Source organism: Pneumocystis jirovecii (genome assembly GCF_001477535.1).
Source record: "Pneumocystis jirovecii RU7 chromosome Unknown supercont1.4, whole genome shotgun sequence".
NCBI classification, from domain to species: Eukaryota; Fungi; Ascomycota; class Pneumocystomycetes; order Pneumocystales; family Pneumocystaceae; genus Pneumocystis; species Pneumocystis jirovecii.
The window spans coordinates 561,847-582,500 of record NW_017264778.1 but is presented as its reverse complement, the minus strand read 5'-3'; the positions used below and the strand labels follow the sequence as shown (position 1 = coordinate 582,500).

The following is a 20,654-nucleotide window of genomic DNA, read 5'->3' as shown; positions in this document are numbered from 1 at the left end:
TTAAAAAATATTATAAAAACACTAATTTATAATCTTAACGATATTGATCTATAAATTGCTTATGAAAATACATTAGCCTTTCATCAATGTTTCCATCAGAAAGAAAAGTAGTTCTAAAATGATATGTACCTTGAACTTGACCGAAACTACTACCTGGAACAACACAGACACCAGTAGTTTCTAAAAGTTTTATACAGTAAAATTCGTCAGGCGATTTATTTAAACTTCTTGCTTCTAAAATTGCTTTTTTAGGGATATCTATTCGAGGGAATAAATACATTGAACCCTGTTTCATTAGTTCCAAAATAAAAAATAAAATATATTTACTTGAACTTTTCGACACTCAACACCTTCCATTTCATCAAATGCTTTCTTAAGTCTTTTTGCACGTTCTTTGAGAACTTCTTTTATATAATTCATTTCTTTTTTATAAATTTTATAACTTTCATCATTTTTCTTAGGAGGATTAACCATAAGGTCTACCATAATTTGTCCAGGTACAGGTGGACAAAGACTAATTGATACAAGCTTATAAAGTTGAAATTTCACAAAGTCATCAAACCCAGTTAATTCAAGATAACCACCTCTGATGCCACATTCACCTATAGTTCCTTTACTGACTGAATGCAAACTCACTAACTGAACATTGTATCTACCAGGATATTGTAACTGTAAATCTCGTAAAACCTTTTTGAATGAAATAAATTTTAAGTCATCATCATATATATTTTCTTGGTAAACTTCATCAGCAATTATAAGTAAATCTCGTTTTTCAGAAAATTTTACAATACTCTCTATAATATCTCTAGTTAAACATGCACCAGTTGGATTCCCTGGATTAATAACAACAATAGCCTTAACTTGAATTTTGTTTTTTTCTGCTTCTTCAAATGCATTTTCTATAGAGATAATATCCATAGACCAATTATTATCTTCTTCTAAATAATACAACACAGGTTTTCCATTAAACAGAGAAATTACTGCACTATAGAGTGGATATTGCGGAATAGGTACCATAATTCCAATATTGTTATGTGAAATAAGCATCTGCAATATAAGCATTGCAGCAGAACTTGCTCCTGCTGTAAGAAAAATATCATCAGGAGATGAAGGATGACCATCACGGTCTAAAAATATAAGCAATTAAAACATATTGAAAAAATAATTAGGTAACTTCAATAAATTTAGCAACATTTTTTCTAATACTTTCAACTCCTTGACTAGCACTATATGCCCCAACTTTTTCAATATTATTTAATAAAATCTTTGCTCTATTTATAGCATCTTTTGGGAAAAGTTTTTTTGTATTTTCAATATTATGCTTCTCTAAAAGATCTGGGTATTCTACTAAGCTTAATACCTATAAATACATATAGATATAATTTTATAATTAAATTTTCTTACTTGACGAAAAAAAGTAATAGGTTTATGATCAAATTTTTGAGGATTCCCAATATTTGCACAAATAATATCTCTGAAAGGAATATCTTCAACACCTTCCTCTAACTTTTTTCTAATTTTTTCTGCTTTAATATAGATTTCACCACGAATTCCATAATGTGCTTTAAGAATTGAAGGATTTATAGAAGACTCTGTAAGAACCATGTATTTCTAGAAATATTATTTATTTAATTAAAAATTCTTTATAAAAATAATTATTTCAAATATATTTCTCTAATCGTTTAATTAAAATTGTAATATATTTTTCATTCTAAATCAATTATATTTGATTATTATAACTGTTATGGATTCTACAGAAGATGAGATTATAGATACTTCAGCCAATATTAATACGTCTTTAAATTTAAATACTAGAAATCTACATAAGTTTAAAAAACTATTTTCTGAATATACACCAATTGTAGACTATATTACTCAATGTTGTAGTATTTTGACAGATTCGGCTGTTTTGAATGAAGATCTTATAGGACCAGAAGGAGCATCTAATTCTACAGAAGTAACTTTCTTTATTAATGTAATTATTTATTGATTAAAGATTTCTAAACTTGAAGAAGCTTTAAAAAGTGTAATTGATTGTATGGAATATATTAATTTTCAAGAAGATATATTGTCTGAAATTTCTAAAGAATATAAAAAAGATGATAATGTAATCAATTAAGCTAATATTTTATTTTATATTAATTGTATATAGAATTTAGAACTAAAATTTCAGGAATTATATCAAAGAAAGAAAAATGATTATGATTCACTTAATTTTCTCCAGAAATATTCTAAAAAAAATGAATACATTGATTTTAAACAACGTATATGGGATGTTCATCATCAAAATATTCCAATGTCACAAAATGAATCTTTTTTTCAAGGTATTATCTTTTTTTCTTTATTTCTAAAAACTCATCTACTAAAAGATGATGATATTATTATATCTTATTTAAACCAAAATATAAAATGTCCACTTACTATGACATATCTCGAAGAACCCATGAAATCACGTGTATGTGGTCATTATTTTTCTAAACATGCAATTTTAGAAATCCTTAAATGTAATAATGGGAAATGTATATGCCCTATAGTAGGTTAGTATTGTTTATATAAAAGACTTTTTAATGATTAAAAGGCTGTAATAAAATTATTGACAACAGCATATTAATTCCTGATAAAATAATGGAAAGAAGAGTCAATATAACTAAAGAACTTGAAGGCGATTTTGAAGAATCTGAAAAAACTAAAAAAGAATCCACATATGTAAATATTTAATATTTTTAATATATGATATCATATATTAAAAATATTAATTTTATTTAATTTTAGTTACAATTATGGTTTTTTAGAAAATAATATACATTAAGAAGCTATATACAATTCACATACCAGCCATAATTCTTGCTTGGAATTTTTGAAGTTTATTAAGTAAGTGATCACCTTGTTTTATTAATAATTGATATTGTGCATTTTTGCTGTCCGGTCTATTAGTTTCAATTATTCCATTTACTCGATCAATAATGCAATTTAATTGCTTATTTGCAATAAATCTTGACAAATCTTTATCAATAAATTCAGCAGAAACGCCAAATGCAGATGCCATAGAAGTGATAGATAGTGCTTTGTAACTCTAAAAATAATCAAAATGATTTAATATAAAATAATTGACTATGAACCTCCAGTAATTGAGCATATGATTTTCTTTTCATTTCCCGAACATAATAATCAGCATGAAGAAAAAGATATCGATTGATTCTAAGATAATTTTCTTCTACTTCTGCAAGCGCACGAAAAAAAAGTGCATAATTACAATAGTATAATGAATTAACCATGTTTTTTAAAGATACGAATAATTTATCTGTAATAACAACACTAAGTAGTTCTGGTGAATCTACAATCTATTTAAAGTTAAAAATATCAAAAAAGAAATACCTGAAAACCTTCTGTTTAAATTCAACTCTTTCTAAGGAAATAGAACCTGTTATTATTGTATATTTTACAACATCTTCATATTCCATTAACTCAGTACTAGTAAAAGTGCTTATGCTATCAAGAAAAAGACGAGACGCTTCCTTGAAGTTCCGTATATTCATAAAATGAAGCGCCATATATGTTTTTAGTCTATTCTTCCGATCCCAATCAGCTCCATTGTCAACAAGGTTCTTTGCTTTATCCATATTACGAATAAAAAGCGGAATATCAGAAAAAAATAAAGCAATTCTCATAATTCCAAATAAAATATCAATTTGAAAACCTATAGCTGTATTATTATTATATGCCTCTTGATATGATTCCAATGCTCGATCCTAAAATTATAAAAATGTAATTCAATTATTCAAATAATATTTTACTTTATCACAGATACGAGCAAAAAACTCTGCTTTTCTTCTTAATATATCTGCTATTTTTTGGTCACCATCCATTTCTTGAATTTCTTTAATTTCATTATCAAATTTTTCTAATTCTTTATCATTTTCAGCTTTTAAATCATTGTAAATTGCTATGTCAAAAGGAAAATTTTTAAAACGTTCATGAAGATAGAGGTATAAAAATGAAAGTTTTCCTTCTTTAATTGCACTTAATAATGATTCTATTGCTTCTTTTTGCCGTTCTAAATGTTTATCATTCAAAAGTATAAAAATATAATCTGCAAGGTGTAAATCTGGAACAGGTGATATCTGTATTTCTTTCATATTTAGTTTTCAGAAATATATAGTTTTTTCTGATTTTTTCTATAATTTTAGTTTTTTAGAAAAGTTAACGATGCAAAATATGAAATATATTAATATTCTTTAAAATAATTAAAAACTAAAATTCATTTTAAATATTAAACATTTAAAATATTTATTTAGAAATTAAGTCTTTAAAAATTATTTTTTAAAAATTGTAAATAATATATTTATTTTAATAATAAAAATTATAATTAAAACATTATTATCGATTTTTTTTAAAATATTTTAGTTTAAAAGTCTTTAAAAAACTTTCTAGAAATTCAATATTTTAACAGTTATTTAAAAATTCAAATTATTTGTAAGTATAATTGTAAATATTACAAAAATTTAACGAAAAAAACATATAAAAAAATATTTTTTATATAAGCTTAAAATAACTTTTAAAACTAAATAAACATTAATGTTTTAATACTTAATAGTTATTATATTCCTCTTTTTTCAAATGCAAATGCAAGATAAAATCCTAATTAAAAAATTAATAAAATAAAACAAATAAAAAATATGAAAAACCAGCAACATCCCATTCATCATCAGAAATAATCCTTTTTCCTTGCATGTCAACTAATTTCATACGTTCAAGAAGCATTTTTATGTCATGATCTTTTTGTTCTTCAAAAAAAATATCATGAAATCGTCTACAATAAAGCATTTCTAAATTGTAATCTTGTGCAAGTCTAACTTTTTTAGTTATAAATAAAAAAAATGCAAAATTACGCTCTAAAAGCCTCAAAAGGCACAACATACTCGGGAACATCAGTAATTGCATCCTCAAGATAAAAATTATAACAATGTCCAAACGGAGGACGGAATTCGGACAGTGGTCTATTTGCAAATTGTATCTTATAAATTGAATTCCCCCATTCTTTTTCACCGTCTTTTAGTTTTTTAATTTTTTCAATAATAAAATCACTACTAGGTATAGTGCCAATAAATTTACCACCCCGTGTAAGACTCTTTGAAACATTAGAAAGCATTTGGTGACATTTTGCCTCTGTTTCAAAAGCATAGTGCATAGAAAATTGCATACTTACAATGTCGAATTTGCGCTCATCAGGAGGAAGAATAGATTCAAGAGGATTTGTATAACAATCTAAAACATAAAATTTTGCAACAAAATTAAAAAATTTCAGTCTCCTATATCTTTCACGAGCTTGCATAATAGAAACTTCTGCAGAATCAATTCCTATATATCCAGCAATTCCTGCCTTAACCCATTTCAAAAGATCGCCTCCCTTTCCACACCCAATATCTAAAACAAGTATAGCTATATCTCTAGGAAACATCTTTGAAAATTTTCTTATTAATGCCGACTTAATCCAATTATTAAAGTTTCTGAGTCCAATAATAGGCGAACTTTCACGTCTTTTTCTTCCTACTTCAGGCTTTTCGTTGTAATATTGCCTTACTAGATCTGTAACGTTTTGACTACTTACATACGTCTCATAATTCTGATTCATTTCATTATAACGAATTCTTTTTCTCTCAGATCTACGTTCTGTCTCTGATTGTTCTTTTACAATACTTGGAGCTTTAAATTTTCGAATTGGTATCTTTTTTTCAGAATTAGAAGACTCTGATGCATTTAAAACATCTGCATCTTTTTGTGGAAAAGACAGTGTTGCTTCATTTGTATTTTTTGTCTCTTTAGATAACAGTATTTCATTTACCAAAAATTTATTATTTTGAGTTTCAAATTTTGCTGTTTTTTCCAAAAGATTACACTCTTCATTATCAAAAAATATCCTTTTTTTCCCTGTTTTCTCTATATCTTGATTTTCTTTTAAAATTTTATTCAAATGTTCCTTTTCTTCCATTTTTTACTCTTTTGTTTTTGTCTTTTGCAAAATAATATTTATTGCTGTCTATTACATAAGAACATATTGATCTCTTATTTGTTACATTGTTTTTGATTTTTTATAATGAATATATAGTAATTATTTTGTTTTATATTTCTTTAAATTTTCTACTTATCATTATTTATAATCTTTATTAACTTATAACTTCGCTTCTTAGGAGTATAAAGGCGAGATGGCCGAGTTGGTCTATGGCGCTGTGTTAAGGTTTATCAAAACAGTTCCGCAGTGGGAAACCGCGTGGGTTCGAATCCCACTCTCGTCACTTTTTATAAAATCTTATAGCATTGATATTTAAGCAAAATTCAGATGAGTTAATTAAAATGGTAGCTTTTTTCATAAAAATATTTGTGTAATTTCATGTATTTACAAAAACAAATTTTTATAAAAACAATAAAAATATGTAAAAGTTTATTTTAGTCTATTAAGTTGATAATAGAAATAATTTAATAAATTTTCAAATATTGATCCAGAAAAATATTAAAAAAATATATAGTCTACAAGATATAATTTGTTATATTTAAAAAACTTTATTTTCCCAGTAATATATTTCATTTATTCTTTTGATGAACACATTTTATTTCAAAATAATATACAAACAAGAACTTTCAGAATTAATCAATAAAATCTTAAAAAAATTTAAAAATAAAAGAGCATTACTATCAAACATATTTTTGACAATATTTTAACAATACTTAACAATAAATACACGTATCTATTTATACATCTATCAATTTCCGATAAGATGTACTTGGAAAAATAATGTAAAAATGAAAAATGGTTCTTAAAGTCCAAAATCCAAACAGTATTAAAGTATATACTGTTTCAGGGGAAGGTGTATCAGAATCTTTACCAGAGTGGCTTATTCGAAAGAAAAAACAAAGTTTAAAAAAAAACGCAGAATGGCGTTCTCGGATTGAACTTTTACAAGATTTTGAGTTTCCAGAAGCAAGCAACAAGATTAAAACAACTAGAGATGGAAAATATGCAATTGCAACAGGAATTTATAAACCACATATGAGGATTTTTGAGTTTTCAGAAATGTCTATGAAATTTAGTCGATATACAGATGCAGAGAATGTAAATTTTGAAATTTTATCAGATGATTGGACAAAAACAGTTCATTTACAACAAGATCGTTCTATAGAATTTCATACTCAAGGAGGGCTGCATTATCGTCTTAGGATTCCTAAATTTGGTCATGACATGGGATATCATTTTCCCACTTGTGATTTATTAATTGCTGCCTCTGGTGATGAAGTTTATCGCTTGAATCTTGATCAAGGGCGTTTTTTAAGTCCATTCAAGATAGAAAGTCTGGCAAGCAGTGGCTCAGGAGCAAATAAAATGGGTGTCAATACAGTAAATATCAATCCTGTACATCAACTTTTTGCATTTGGAACAGATAATGGAACTGTTGAATTTTGGGATCCTAGATATAGATCAAGGATTAGTATATTAGATGTCCATGGGTCTTTAAACCCTCTATTTCCAACAAAAACTACAGAAGTGACTGCCACTAGCTTTAGGAATGACGGATTAAACTTTTCTGCAGGCACTTCTACGGGCATTGTATTATTATATGATTTAAGAAGTCCTAAAGCTTTATTGCAAAAAGATCAAGGGTATGATAGCCCAATAAAATCCATAAAATGGCTAGAATCACATAATTCAATATCACAATTAATTTTGACATCAGACAAAAAAATTATAAAAATATGGGATAAAAATTCTGGAAAACCATTTACATCGATTGAACCGCCAGTTGATATTAATGATGTCTGTCCATTGAATTTTACAGGCATGATATTTGTTGCTAATGAAGGATCTCCAATGCATATATATTATATTCCTGAATTAGGTCCTGCTCCTTCATGGTGTTCTTTTTTGGATAATTTAACAGAAGAAATGGAAGAAAATCCTAGTGAAAATGTTTATGAGAATTATAAATTTTTAACAAAAAAAGAATTAAGTTTTCTTGGTTTAGATCATCTTATTGGCACCAATATAGTCCGTAGTTACATGCATGGTTTCTTTATTGATTTCCGTCTTTATGAAATGGTTTTATTTTTGTCATTTCAATTTAAATTTTTAATATAAAATAGGCAAAAAGCATTGCAAATCCTTTTGCATATGCAGAATATCGCGAAAAAGTTATTAAATCTAAAATTGAAAAAGAAAGAGAATCTCGTATACGCTCTTCAACAAAAGCAACTAAAGTTAATAATAAACTGGCACAACATTTATTAAGTAAAGAGGAAAAATATATGAAAAAGAATAAAGCAAGTTATATAACTTTAAAGATTCAATTTAATAATGAATTTAGAATAAAAAAGAAACAAGTATTTTTGAAGATGAACGTTTTAAAGATATTTTTAATGATCCTGAATATGAAATCGATGAAAATACTTTAGAATTTATGCAATTGAATCCAACACAATCGGTAATTTTTTTTTACTTTTACTAATTTTATTAATTGTGTTAAGACAAAAAATTATCAGAATACAGAATCAGAAGATAATTTGGAAAGCGAGAAAGAATCTGTCACAGACTCTTTCTCATCTTCTGAAACGGATGAAAGCTACGATGATAAAATTAATAATAACCAAAAACCTAAGACTATAGTATCAAAAACTATGAAAGAAGAATTGAAAATGAAGATTATTGATCATCATCGACCGCAACTTAATACCACACAAAATGAATCATTTGAGTCATTAATGAAAATACAAGAACAAAAAACAAAAGAAAAAGAATACGATTTAACAGTTAAAAACATCAAACAAAATGTGAATGGTGTCGGAAATATGGAAATAACATTTTCTATACCTAAAAAGAAAAATAATGCTTATAATAATGATGAAAATAATCCATCAACAAACAATAATACAAAACAAAGAGACCGACGGAGCGCGAGCAAAAATGTGTTTCGAAATATATAAATAAATAATGTATGATAGTATTTAGAATAAAAATGAACTGTAAAAATATATTATATACATCTTTGTATTTTATGCTCACAAATCATATTTTTAAACAGGTTTCTTTGAAGATGGTATTTTAAATTTGTCTGGCCGATCATCTTGTCCATCCCCAATCTGATCCCATGCACTTGATCCCCCTCGGAAATCTCGGAAGGCTTGTGTCAATTCAAGCGGCTCAACAACCACCCTTTTCTTTTCCTCATCATAACGGACTTCTGTATAGCCTGTCAAGGGGAAATCTTTCCGAAGCGGATGACCCTCAAAACCATAATCTGTTAAAATCCTTCGAAGATCTGGATGATTGACGAAAAAAATACCATACATATCATATGCCTCTCGTTCATACCAGTTTGCACCCTGGAAAAGCTCAACAATGCTCGGGACATGTGTTGTCTCGTCCGCATAGGTCTTTACACGAATACGTGCGTTATGTCGAACACTCAGCATGTTATAAACAACTTCAAAACGATACGTGCGCTCAGGATAATCAACCCCTGCAATATCCATCACACTTTTAAACTGGCAGCTTGTATGGTCTCTCAAAAAATACATAATTGGAATCAATCCTCCCGGCGACGTATAAATAACCAATTCATCCTTCCACACCCCAAATTGCTGCACAAATTTCGGCAGACAGCTCATAATATAGCTTCCATATGCATGCAGAGTCTCCTTGGCTTCCTTTATTTGCTCATTTCTCCCCAATAACTCCTTTTTTTCTTCTGAAAACTTTCTTTTTTCTCCTTCCAATTGCACTTGTTTTCCTGTATTAAACCTCCTGCTCAGTCCTGGATTTAAAATACTATTTCTCCTATCATAAATCCTCCTATAAAGTACTAGAAAATGCTTAATAGGCGGCCTAAATGTCTCCAATTGTCTTATACAATACATAATTTTTGCTTGTTCTTGAGATGACGTTGATATACCCTCGTCGTAGCCCTAAAACCTAGTAATTAGACCTAAACCTAACTACAGTACAGGACTAGGTCAATAAATAGGGTAAGGTCTAGGTCTAGGGCAAGGTTTAGATTGCAGAAGAGGTGAGCTACGATTGCCAACGTCAAGAAAAAACTAAATGTCAAGACAGCACCAAGATTCGTATATTTCAGACGATAATGAGGATGTTGACTGGTAAGAAGAGGATTTTAGGTGCAACTACTGTTTCTAATAGATAGTCCATTGTGTATGGAGGAGATGGATCTTTCAGACCGGAATTTTAAGCCGTGTCCCTGTGGATATCAAGTATGTCGTTTTTGCTGGAACCATATACGAAAGGTTTGAAGAAATAGAGGGTTTTAGAAGGGTATTTATTGGATAGGACCTTAATGGACGATGCCCAGCATGCAGGAGGCCCTATTCAGAAGAAACAATTGAATTTAAGCCGCTTACGGCAGAAGAGTAGTGGAGAGAAGAATAGAGGGAGAAGCTGACTAGATTTAGGTGGAAAATGAGTCAGCACCGCAAGAATCAGCGGAAACAGAAAGATCGGGAGCGTAAAGAACAGGAAACGATAAGCAGAAAACATCTTGCAAATATGCGAGTTGTTCAAAAAAACCTGGTTTATGTGATTGGGCTTTCACCCAAAACAGCAAATGAGGAACTTCTTCAAACATTACGTGGTCATGATTATTTTGGGCAATATGGAAAGATTCAGAAGATTGTCATTAATAAAAAAAATGCATCACATCCGAATGGTTCAGGGAGCCTTGGGGTTTATATTACATACTATAGGAAAGAAGATGCGGCAAAAGCGATTGCAGCTGTTGACGGGAGTCTTAATGATGGAAGAATTTTACGAGCGTCTTATGGGACAACAAAATATTGTTCTACATATCTTCGTAATCAACCATGTCCAAATCCGAATTGTATGTACTTGCATGAGCCTGGCGAGGATGCAGATAGCTTTACTCGTGAAGATCTTTCGACTTTGTATGTTGAAACATTTTTTAATACATGTTACTTATTTCAAAATAGTCAATACACAACCAAGTCTGCTCAGCTTACATCGCCTAAAGATGTAAATACATCTGCATCTACACATTCTTCAAAGATAACAGAGGCCGTTCCTTCTAATGACTTGTTTACATCTAACGAAAACGAAGGATCTGCTTTACCTCCTACTGTTTCATGGGCTACTAAAAACCAGCCATCCCAAACACCATTATTATCAAAATCGTTGATATCACCAAATATAACATCCATAGACGGAATCACATCTCAAAAAGTAGTCCCACAACCTATACAACATACCTCTGCAGCTGTTAATTTAACTAAATCATCGAAAGCAGATACAACAGTTTTTCTTGATAAAATTCTTGATCATCTATGTTCAGGTCATTTTAAATTTATTTTTTCTTCAACAATTTTGTCTCCTGAAGATTTACAAGCAGCCCAAACAATGCTTCCACTTTTTACGTTTAATCATGAAAATTTTACAAAAAAGTCTGAATCAGACATTCGATTTCAAGAAGGAAATACAGGAGCTAATGCTAAATTCCGAGGATCGACTTGGCCATATAATTCATCTGTTACAACTGAAGAGAATCCTTATAAACGACAAGTATTTCGTCATGATTTATATAGTGAAGAAGGAAATAGTCGAGTGCCTCAAGAATCACGGAAAAACTCTCAAAGATTCTATCAAGGACTTACACCTTCTCTTTCCCCAAGAACAAATTCAACATCAATGTTATATTCTACACGGAATGTAATACCTTTAACTAATGAGGCTAATTTTGGAACTTCGAACACTGAAGTTGCTACAAAAACTTCTACACCTCCTGGAATATATACTCAAGGGATGTATTATCATAATTATGTTAAAACAAAAGAACAAGATTCAAAATTCATAAATACACCACATGAATACCTTAACAATTTAGGAAGACAGAACACATCTTTAGGATCTTTGTATCATGATCATGGCATTCATTCACTTCAAACAAGAATTGCTGATACAAAAATTATAAATTAAAATTATAAATTGTATATAATTTTATCCTTATAATGTTAATATTAAACTATAAAAATATTATCTACTACTTTTTATATAAACAGGTTTCTCTAAATCCTTCAATGTAATTTTTTGGATTTTATTTTTCAATATTAAATATATAGTTTCTTAAAATTATAGAATCTTAAAGCATTCACATGCCATTGTATTTTACTTTTTATATACATTTAGTAATTTACTGTTTTAAAAATATTAAAAATATGTTATATAATACAAATGTATTTATATATTTCTAGATTTTTAACAATTTAATATTTAGCCTTCTAAATTCAAAGATTTTAGTTTTAGACTACTTGATTATTTGTATTTTAAAGAACACTTCATATGTATTATTTTGTCTAGAAATAGTATAAAAGATGCCATCGATGCAAAATAGGCAAATTAATTTCATAATGAAAACAAAATGCTATTTTTAAACGAGACAGAAGTAGAGATAAATAATAAAAAATATAATCAAAAATACTAAATGTAGTAATTTGTAATAAAAAAAATAAAAAAAAATATTACATTAAAAAAATATACCTTCAATAAAAACCGTTTAAATTTTCGATTTAATGCTTATATGATTAGTATAGAGACGAACTAAAATAAATATGATAATGAAGCCGTAAAAGTAGCTACAAAGGGATACGCTTGATTTTATAGTAACATAAAAAATAAAATTCCTCTAGATAAAAAAATATTATCAATCATCTTCTGTTAGTTGTTCAAATTGATACCGAGATCGCTTCCAACTTTCTTTAGTCATGCCTTTACCACTCCCGATAACGCCAACTTTGCCGCCAAATTCTTCTGGACTACGAAAAATACTTTTTTCTCCAATACGCTCAACTTTCCCTGTCCTTCCTCGTTTAACTCCTTTTTGCGCAAAAGACTGCCAAAGACGCTGGCCAGCAATTAATTCATCTTTGGCCTTGATAGTCTTTTGTTTTTTAGGGGGTAATGGAGGTGCGTTTGCTATAGCTGGCGGAGGAGGTGGCTTTTCTTGCTCAATTTCAATTGCTCTTTTCTTTCCTTCTGAAATAGGCTTAACATGATATGCTTGTAGAGTTTCTATTGTGTTGTATTCAAGAAACTTAACAGTATAAACAGTATTTGTAGATGACCCCGTTACAGATGTAATTTTTGCTGGATAAAAAGCATTGTCTCCAGATACCCATCTAGCCATTACTGTTTCACCTGTTTTATACGTTTCTGTATATTCATATAATACCTGTCCAAAATTTTTTGCATTCGATGCTACTTCTTTTGCTTGATCTTCAAAATATGACTTTGTAAGAGCAATTAGATCAACAAGTTCTGCTTTTAAATTCTTCAATTCCTGATTATCAGGGTCCTGTGCAAGTGCAAAATTTACACTATCTAGTTGATACTGATATTGATTTAATTCACTTTTATCCATAGGATTCTAATCGTTTTCTGCAAAATTTTAGTGTTTTTTGGTCAAAAAAAAAACATAAACTTATTCTTACTCATATAAATGGCGTTTTTAATACAAATAAAGCAATATAGTTTCTAAAAAATCCTTTATTTTCTCCATTTTTCATTTATTAATTTTTTTTAACGTTAAATTTTTGACAAAAATTCGATAAAAACAAAAAATAATTGAAATATTTAATATATTTTTTTACAAAAAAACATTCATAAAGCTAAATAAATAAAAGAACTCAAAACTACATAATTAAATATAAACAGTATTTTTTCTATTGACTACAAAATTAAATTTCAAAATTTTACAAATAAATGTTTTAAAATCAAATCTCGAGAGTACAATTTAATAATTCATTTTAGATGACAATAAAACTAATATAATGAATATTTTTTAAATCTTAATTTTATTTTCAAAATTGATTCTTTCCCATTATACACATAAAATGTTTCATATTTAAGAAAATACATAAAATTCATTTTTTATATACACTCGAGCTTATCAAACTTCGATTACAAAAAATTTTCAAAAAATAATCAAATATAAATAAAAAAAAACATAAAATATAATGGAGGTAACAGTTACAAATATATCTATTTATTATAAATTAAGAGGAAATAGCAAAATTATCTATCTAATTTAGAAGAAATTCTTAAATGTACACTTTTACCAAATAATGATCAAATATCAAATGCAACAAAAATTTTAAAAAATCAATATTATATAGAGTCAAAATCACTATTGGCACTATTGCATATTATGCAATCGTCAGAAAATTCTCAGGTATTGATTGATTTTTATCCAATTAATTAATTGTCTTGAAAGATTCGTCAACTGGCAGCAATTGAGGCACGCAAACTTATTCCGTCGTTTTGGAACAAGCTAGATGATCCTTTGAAACCTGAAATAAAGAAATCACTTCTACAATCAATAGTTTCAGAACCTGTTTCTATTGTACGACATTCATCTGCCCGTGTTATATCTTCAATCGCTAAAATAGATTTACCTACTGAAGAGTGGCAAGATCTTCCTGCATTTATATATCAGGCATCAACATCTCAAAATTTTATGGATAGAGAAATAGGTTTATATATCTTATATGTTTTATTTGAAATTATGGAAGATATGTTTATTGACCAAATGGAGCAACTTTTTTCATTGCTTAAGCTGACAATTGATGATAAAGAAAGTCGTAATGTTAGAATAACTACACTTATGATTCTTGGGAAAGTTGGCGAAATTATTGATGGAGAAGATAAACAAAATGTTAAATTATTTCGAGAAATTTTACCTTCTATGTTTTTAGTTCTTAAAGAAACAATTGATTCTAACGACGAAAATTCAGTAAAAAACTCATTTGAAGTGTTTAATACTTTATTGATTTGCGAGGGTGCTTTAATATCAAAAGCTATTAAAGATTTATTAGAATTTATGGTTCAAGTGGCATCTGCAACAAAATTACAAGATTCTATTCGCTGTATGGCTCTAAATTTTCTCATTACGTGCATAAAATAGTATGTTATCTTTTTTTTATGTATCATAATAACTTTAAAATAGTCGAAAAAACAAAATTCAAGCATTAAAACTAGGTCCCCATCTAACACTCAGCATGCTACATATTGGGACTGAGGAAGATACTCAGTTACCTGATGATGACTGTCCTTCTCGTCTTGCATTTAGATGTATTGATCTTCTTTCTATTGGTTTATCACCATCACAAGTATTCATACCTCTTATGAATCATGTACCCCAATATTTGCAATCTGAAGATCCAGGATATAGGAAATCTGCACTTACTGCACTTGGTGTGGCTATAGAAGGTTCTTCTAACTTTGTATCTACTCAATTTTCATATTTACTTACATTAATTATTACTGGATTAAAAGATACTCATGATATTGTGAAGCGTGCTGCATTATTAGCATTAGGTCAATTTGCAGACGAACTTCCAGAAGAAACATCAGAAAGACATGCAGAACTAATGCCTATTATTCTTGAACTCATATTAGATCATCATGAAGAAACTAGAAAATCTGCACTTAATGCACTTGATGCGTTACTAGAATGTCTCGATTCAGATAGCATTTCTAATTATTTTTCGTGCATTATGGAAAGACTTCTAGGGCTACTTCAATCAAATGCAACATTCGAAATTAAATCTACTGTTGCTTCTGCTTTTGGAAGTGCTGTATATGCTGCAAAAGAACATTTCAATCCTTATTTTGAACGCACTATGGAGTATTTTATTCCCATTTTGCAGTTAAAAGATTCTAAGGACGAACTGGAGTTTAGAGGTATGGTTACAGACACTTTAGGGACCATCGCAGAAACTGTTGGAAAAGAGAAATTTACTCCTTACATTGAATATGTTGTTCAAAGTGCATATGAGGGAATGCAAATAGATCATCCTAGGCTTCGCGAGTGTTTATTTTGCTTTTTTGCAATTTTAGCTCGAGTATATAAAGAAGATTTTTCACCATTTCTTCAAGTTATAGTGCCCGCATTAATCCAGTCATTAGATAAAGATGAGTCTGATGATCTATATGAAGATAGTGATGAAAATGATAGCATAAAAAGTTCCGAGATTGAGGAAGATAATGATGATGATACATTTATTAGTATGTCAAAAGTCAATTCAGCAATTGCTATGGAAAAAGAAGTTGCTGCAGATGCTTTAGGAGAAATATGTTCTTATACTAAAGAATTGTTTATCCCATACATAGAACAAAGCAAAGAAAAACTTATTCAATTATCTAACCATTTTTATGAAGGTGTTAGAAAGGCATCTATATCAAGTTTATGGAGATTTGTTACTACAATATATAACATTAGTAAACCACAACAATGGATTCCAGGATTTCCATTAGTATAATTACGTTATATTCTATTCTTATTCTTATTTTTACTTAGAAAATCCCGCTTCACAAAGATGTTGATGAATTCGCAGCCTCTGTGAGAGATATAACAATGGAGGTTTTAAGTGAAGAGAATGAAAGGTAATGTAATTTAATACTTATTATTTTTACAATTATATATAATGATGAATATTTTTCGTTTACCCAGCTCACTCAGATACATAAATTGTAATGATGTGAAAGCGAAATCATACTTAATGACACTCTGATAATATATTTGTTGTTTTTTATTATTTGAGATATAACTAATTATTTAAAAGGCTTGTTGTGATAGAAATATGTCAAAATATTTCAGAAACGATGAAAGTCTGTGGTCCCGGAATTTTAGGAAGTAATGAAGGTAGAAATATCTAAAATTATATATTATTGTTGACTTAAAATATAGAAATACAGAAGTTATCTGAATATATTCTTCAGATTTTAAAAAAACAACACACATGTCAGTTAGATGAAGATGCAGATAATTTAGTTGACAATAATTATGAAAACGACGACTACATTGAAAATGATGATAAAGATTCTGCAGAATATGATACATTGCTTATAGAATCTGCCATAGATGTTTTGGTTTCTATTGCACTTGTTCTTGGAGAAGAATTTTCTCTGCCTTTTGGAATCTTTTTACCTCATATAATTAAATATTATGTAAGTCTATTTGTACTAATGCCATTTTCCTTAATATTGTTCTAGGAAAGTAAAATTATAAGTAATAGATCTATGGTAATTAGTGGTCTTGGAGAAATTATTGAAGGTTTAAAGGCAGGGGTTACTCCATATACAAAAGTATACTTTTATGTTTTCTTGCTCATTCGTATTGATATTTTATAGCAAATATTCCATATTTTTATGAACGCTCTTGATGATAGTGATGAGGAAATTAGAAGTAATGCTGTTTGTTCTATAGGACTTTTGTGTCAATATTCTAAATACGATTTAACAAGTCAATATATGACAATATTTTCAAAGCTTCAATTATTATTTTCTGATAAAAATCATAAAAATGCTAAAGATAATGTAATTGGATGTGTTTCACGATTGATTATTTCACAACCATCATCAATTCCTCTTGCACAAGTATTACCTGTTTTAGTCTCTTTTCTGCCTTTGCAGAATGATTATTCGGAAAACTCTCCTGTATATTCTGCTATTATGAAATTATATAGATTAAATGATGCAAATATTATATCATTAACAGAGCGGCTTATTCCAATATTTGCTATTGTTTTAGGTCCACCTGAGGAACAACTCACTGAATCTATAAGGAATGAACTAATAGAGCTTGTTAGAGCATTAAGTGTTGATTATTCTGCGATAATTAATCAATATCCAGGTCTCTTAAATATAATACGATAATTTTGGAACCAATAGTATATAATACATTTCTAAATGTTTAATTTATAAACTATATTTTTAATATATTTGAAGTTTAAAAGCAGTTTACTAGTTTTATTTTTTAATAACACATTTTAAAGCTAATTTAATATTATAAAAAATGTTTTATTTTGTTTGTATATTGCTAAAGTTTTCATTGTAGAATAGTAAATACTTTTTATACAAGATATCTAAGTTTCTAGTTTTTATTTTATTTAAAACAATTTTATTGATAATATTTTTATAAAAATGTAGATTTAAAGTGTAAAATAGTAATAGATAATTTCATATAAATCTATTATACAGAAAAAAATCATGCAAATCAAAAAAATTAAATAAAACAATGCCTAGTCAACAGATATAGCAGAATTTTTGATTTTTTCCTGAATAATATCTATAACCACTAAATATTTTAATTTGAGTTTTTAATAGATTAAAAAAAGTACCTTTCAAATTAGAAGATTTTGTATTAACATAGCCTTCAATATCCTTTAAATTAGTAGTTAAATATTTTATTCTTTCTTCATAAAATTTTATAGCACCTTCAATTGTCTATGTAATCAAATTAAAAAAACATATAATATATAAAAAAAACAACTTTTTCTACATAATATCCTGTCCCAATATCTACCATAACTTTTTCTGGCTTAGAAACTAAAATTCCAGATACATATAAAGATGATGTTAACGGAACCAACATTTCTTTATCTATGATTCTTAAAAATATACAAAAAATATTTATTTATATATTACTTTCACCTTCTTCCTTAGACAATAAATATATTGCATTTTTACATTCTTGAAACTTAAATTGAGCTTGTTTTAATTTAGTAAAACTACTTGTAAGATGATTTAATTCTAGTTCAATTTGCTTACGTATTTCATCCAATTGTTGAATTGATAAAGATGTTAGATTAACTAAACAAAATCTTTAGTATTTTTTAAATATTTAACTTTTTATTTTTACCTTCTTTTTGATTCATTTTTATAGCTTTTTTCTAACGTTAATTTTTATGACGACAAATATCTAAAATATTAAAAATAAAAAAATGGAAGTAGATAAAGGAGATAATTTGAAAGAAAATGAAGAATATTCTGAAAATTTTGATGTAATTTTTATAGATATACTTTTTTGAATGAACAATTTTGCTAAATTTTGAATAATAGAAGATACGTTTATTAATAAAGCGAACACATGAACTTTTTTCCTCTGAATACTATTTTTGTTTAGATATAGATAATGAATCAAGGTATTTTCCCTCATTTATTATATAAAGTATTGTTTTATATGTTTTTTTGCAGTAAAAAAGTTAAAATTAATTATAAAATAAAAAATGAATATAAAAATGCACAAGAACTACCACAAGCTATTACCAATAAATATAAAAATGAATTATTAAAGAAAGATTTAGAGAAAGAATCTATAGAAGAAGGTTTCAATATAGCAATATTTATGGGTTTTAAAACTGACTTTACAAGATAAAGATGAAAGCGGTTCAAATAAATTAATTGAAAAAATTATATCAGAAACTCTTCCGTATGTTTCTGTTAAAGATATTTTATATATTTCTAATATTTTCTTTAGAAATGATGATAAAAATTTAGTTTTATTAACACGTCCACTTAAATCAGAACTATCAAAACATTCAAGTCATGTAGCAAAAAATACATATAATAACACATCTTCAGGAGCTGTTCGGCGCAAAAATGTTAAGCCTATTGTAACGTATAATGCTTGTCTTTTTTTTATTAATATTTTTTGAAGAAACCAGAATGGCATGCTCCATGGAAATTAATGAGGGTTATTAGTGGGCATTTTGGATGGGTAAGAGCAGTAGCAGTGGAACCAGGAAATCAATGGTTTGTTACGGGTGCAGGTGATCGTGTCATAAAAGTAAATATTGTAAAATTATATTTATAATAATTATTTAACTAAATATAGATTTGGGATCTTGCGTCTGGAACTCTTAAGCTATCATTAACAGGTCATATTTCAACGGTTAGAGGTCTTGCTGTATCATCTAGACATCCATATCTTTTTTCATGTGCTGAAGATAAAATGATTAAATGTTGGGATTTAGAAACAAATAAAGTAATTAGGCATTATCATGGATCTCTTAGTGGAGTTTATTGTTTATCTTTGCATCCTACATTAGACGTTCTATGTACAGGAGGAAGAGATTCTGTTGTAAGAGTTTGGGATATGCGTACTCGAAATAATGTCCATGTACTTTCTGGACATAATCAGACTGTTGCAGATGTAAAATGCCAGAACGTAGATCCACAAGTTATTTCTGGTTCTATGGATTCAACAATTCGTCTTTGGGATTTAGCAGCTGGGAAAACTATGACTGTACTAACAAATCATAAGAAAGGTGTAAGAGCACTTGTTCTCCATGAAAAAGAATTTAGTTTTGCCAGCGGAAGTGCAGATAATATTAAACAATGGAAGTTTCCTGAAGGTTTATTTATGCAAAATTTTGAACAACATAATGCCATTATAAATACTTTATCTTTAAATAGTGATGATATCATGTTTTCTGGCGCTGACAATGGATCTATGTCGTTTTATGATTGGAAATCTGGGTATAAATACCAAACATTAAATACTATTGTTCAACCAGGATCATTAGAAAGTGAAGCAGGGATCTTCGCAAGTACTTTTGACAGAACAGGGCTTCGTCTTATTACTTGTGAAGCAGATAAAACAATCAAAGTTTATAAACAAGATGAAACTGCAACAGAAACAACCCATCCCCTTGATTGGAAACCAACTCTTTCAAGAAAAAGATACTGATTTTTCATTCAATATATTTTTCAATATATATCTTATGTATAAAAATGCACGGCATATATAATTTTTGACGTAATTCATGTAAATATGTTTCATTTATATATTTTTATCTTTTAAATG

The 20,654-nt window shown here is 28.2% G+C and overlaps 11 protein-coding genes and 1 non-coding gene across 12 annotated transcripts; 6 read left to right on the top strand and 6 right to left on the bottom strand.

The window, feature by feature from the left end:
• Positions 1 to 34: 34 nt before the first annotated feature.
• On the bottom strand, positions 35 to 1,605 carry T551_01177 (uncharacterized protein; the record flags this gene model as incomplete). Its single annotated transcript, XM_018373440.1, has 4 exons — positions 35 to 286; positions 328 to 1,127; positions 1,207 to 1,360; positions 1,405 to 1,605. 4 exons carry the CDS (start codon positions 1,603 to 1,605, stop codon positions 35 to 37), a joined length of 1,407 nt encoding a protein of 468 aa, XP_018230608.1.
• Positions 1,606 to 1,744: 139 nt separating this feature from the next.
• Positions 1,745 to 2,718, top strand: T551_01176 (uncharacterized protein; the record flags this gene model as incomplete). Its single annotated transcript, XM_018373439.1, has 4 exons — positions 1,745 to 1,957; positions 1,997 to 2,107; positions 2,153 to 2,537; positions 2,579 to 2,718. The coding sequence occupies 4 exons, from the start codon at positions 1,745 to 1,747 to the stop codon at positions 2,716 to 2,718; spliced, it is 849 nt and encodes a 282-aa protein (XP_018230607.1).
• Positions 2,719 to 2,824: 106 nt separating this feature from the next.
• Positions 2,825 to 4,136, bottom strand: T551_01175 (proteasome regulatory particle lid subunit RPN7; the record flags this gene model as incomplete). The annotated part of the gene is made up of 4 exons (XM_018373438.1): positions 2,825 to 3,073; positions 3,120 to 3,341; positions 3,384 to 3,749; positions 3,795 to 4,136. The coding sequence occupies 4 exons, from the start codon at positions 4,134 to 4,136 to the stop codon at positions 2,825 to 2,827; spliced, it is 1,179 nt and encodes a 392-aa protein (XP_018230606.1).
• A 461-nt stretch (positions 4,137 to 4,597) lies between these two features.
• On the bottom strand, positions 4,598 to 5,989 carry T551_01174 (mRNA (guanine-N7)-methyltransferase; the record flags this gene model as incomplete). Its single annotated transcript, XM_018373437.1, has 3 exons — positions 4,598 to 4,638; positions 4,686 to 4,849; positions 4,890 to 5,989. 3 exons carry the CDS (start codon positions 5,987 to 5,989, stop codon positions 4,598 to 4,600), a joined length of 1,305 nt encoding a protein of 434 aa, XP_018230605.1.
• A 208-nt stretch (positions 5,990 to 6,197) lies between these two features.
• Positions 6,198 to 6,293, top strand: T551_05012. The gene has a single exon. It is a non-coding gene; the product is annotated as a tRNA-Leu (tRNA).
• A 512-nt stretch (positions 6,294 to 6,805) lies between these two features.
• Positions 6,806 to 8,970, top strand: T551_01173 (ribosome biosynthesis protein ENP2; the record flags this gene model as incomplete). Its single annotated transcript, XM_018373436.1, has 4 exons — positions 6,806 to 8,089; positions 8,134 to 8,310; positions 8,355 to 8,471; positions 8,515 to 8,970. 4 exons carry the CDS (start codon positions 6,806 to 6,808, stop codon positions 8,968 to 8,970), a joined length of 2,034 nt encoding a protein of 677 aa, XP_018230604.1.
• A 90-nt stretch (positions 8,971 to 9,060) lies between these two features.
• Positions 9,061 to 9,903, bottom strand: T551_01172 (uncharacterized protein; the record flags this gene model as incomplete). The annotated part of the gene is made up of 1 exon (XM_018373435.1): positions 9,061 to 9,903. One exon carries the CDS (start codon positions 9,901 to 9,903, stop codon positions 9,061 to 9,063), a length of 843 nt encoding a protein of 280 aa, XP_018230603.1.
• Positions 9,904 to 10,197: 294 nt separating this feature from the next.
• On the top strand, positions 10,198 to 11,986 carry T551_01171 (CCR4-NOT core ubiquitin-protein ligase subunit MOT2; the record flags this gene model as incomplete). The annotated part of the gene is made up of 3 exons (XM_018373434.1): positions 10,198 to 10,287; positions 10,331 to 10,410; positions 10,453 to 11,986. The coding sequence occupies 3 exons, from the start codon at positions 10,198 to 10,200 to the stop codon at positions 11,984 to 11,986; spliced, it is 1,704 nt and encodes a 567-aa protein (XP_018230602.1).
• Positions 11,987 to 12,710: 724 nt separating this feature from the next.
• Positions 12,711 to 13,427, bottom strand: T551_01170 (uncharacterized protein; the record flags this gene model as incomplete). The annotated part of the gene is made up of 1 exon (XM_018373433.1): positions 12,711 to 13,427. The coding sequence occupies one exon, from the start codon at positions 13,425 to 13,427 to the stop codon at positions 12,711 to 12,713; it is 717 nt and encodes a 238-aa protein (XP_018230601.1).
• Positions 13,428 to 14,022: 595 nt separating this feature from the next.
• T551_01169 (uncharacterized protein) lies at positions 14,023 to 17,722 on the top strand (the record flags this gene model as incomplete). The annotated part of the gene is made up of 9 exons (XM_018373432.1): positions 14,023 to 14,028; positions 14,076 to 14,237; positions 14,280 to 14,968; positions 15,012 to 16,320; positions 16,365 to 16,450; positions 16,630 to 16,709; positions 16,755 to 17,014; positions 17,060 to 17,152; positions 17,198 to 17,722. 9 exons carry the CDS (start codon positions 14,023 to 14,025, stop codon positions 17,720 to 17,722), a joined length of 3,210 nt encoding a protein of 1,069 aa, XP_018230600.1.
• A 365-nt stretch (positions 17,723 to 18,087) lies between these two features.
• Positions 18,088 to 18,723, bottom strand: T551_01168 (prefoldin, alpha subunit; the record flags this gene model as incomplete). The annotated part of the gene is made up of 5 exons (XM_018373431.1): positions 18,088 to 18,143; positions 18,187 to 18,292; positions 18,339 to 18,448; positions 18,494 to 18,658; positions 18,708 to 18,723. The coding sequence occupies 5 exons, from the start codon at positions 18,721 to 18,723 to the stop codon at positions 18,088 to 18,090; spliced, it is 453 nt and encodes a 150-aa protein (XP_018230599.1).
• A 66-nt stretch (positions 18,724 to 18,789) lies between these two features.
• On the top strand, positions 18,790 to 20,537 carry T551_01167 (uncharacterized protein; the record flags this gene model as incomplete). The annotated part of the gene is made up of 7 exons (XM_018373430.1): positions 18,790 to 18,849; positions 18,908 to 18,990; positions 19,043 to 19,173; positions 19,220 to 19,277; positions 19,326 to 19,461; positions 19,506 to 19,634; positions 19,683 to 20,537. The coding sequence occupies 7 exons, from the start codon at positions 18,790 to 18,792 to the stop codon at positions 20,535 to 20,537; spliced, it is 1,452 nt and encodes a 483-aa protein (XP_018230598.1).
• Between the last annotated feature and the right edge of the window lie 117 nt (positions 20,538 to 20,654).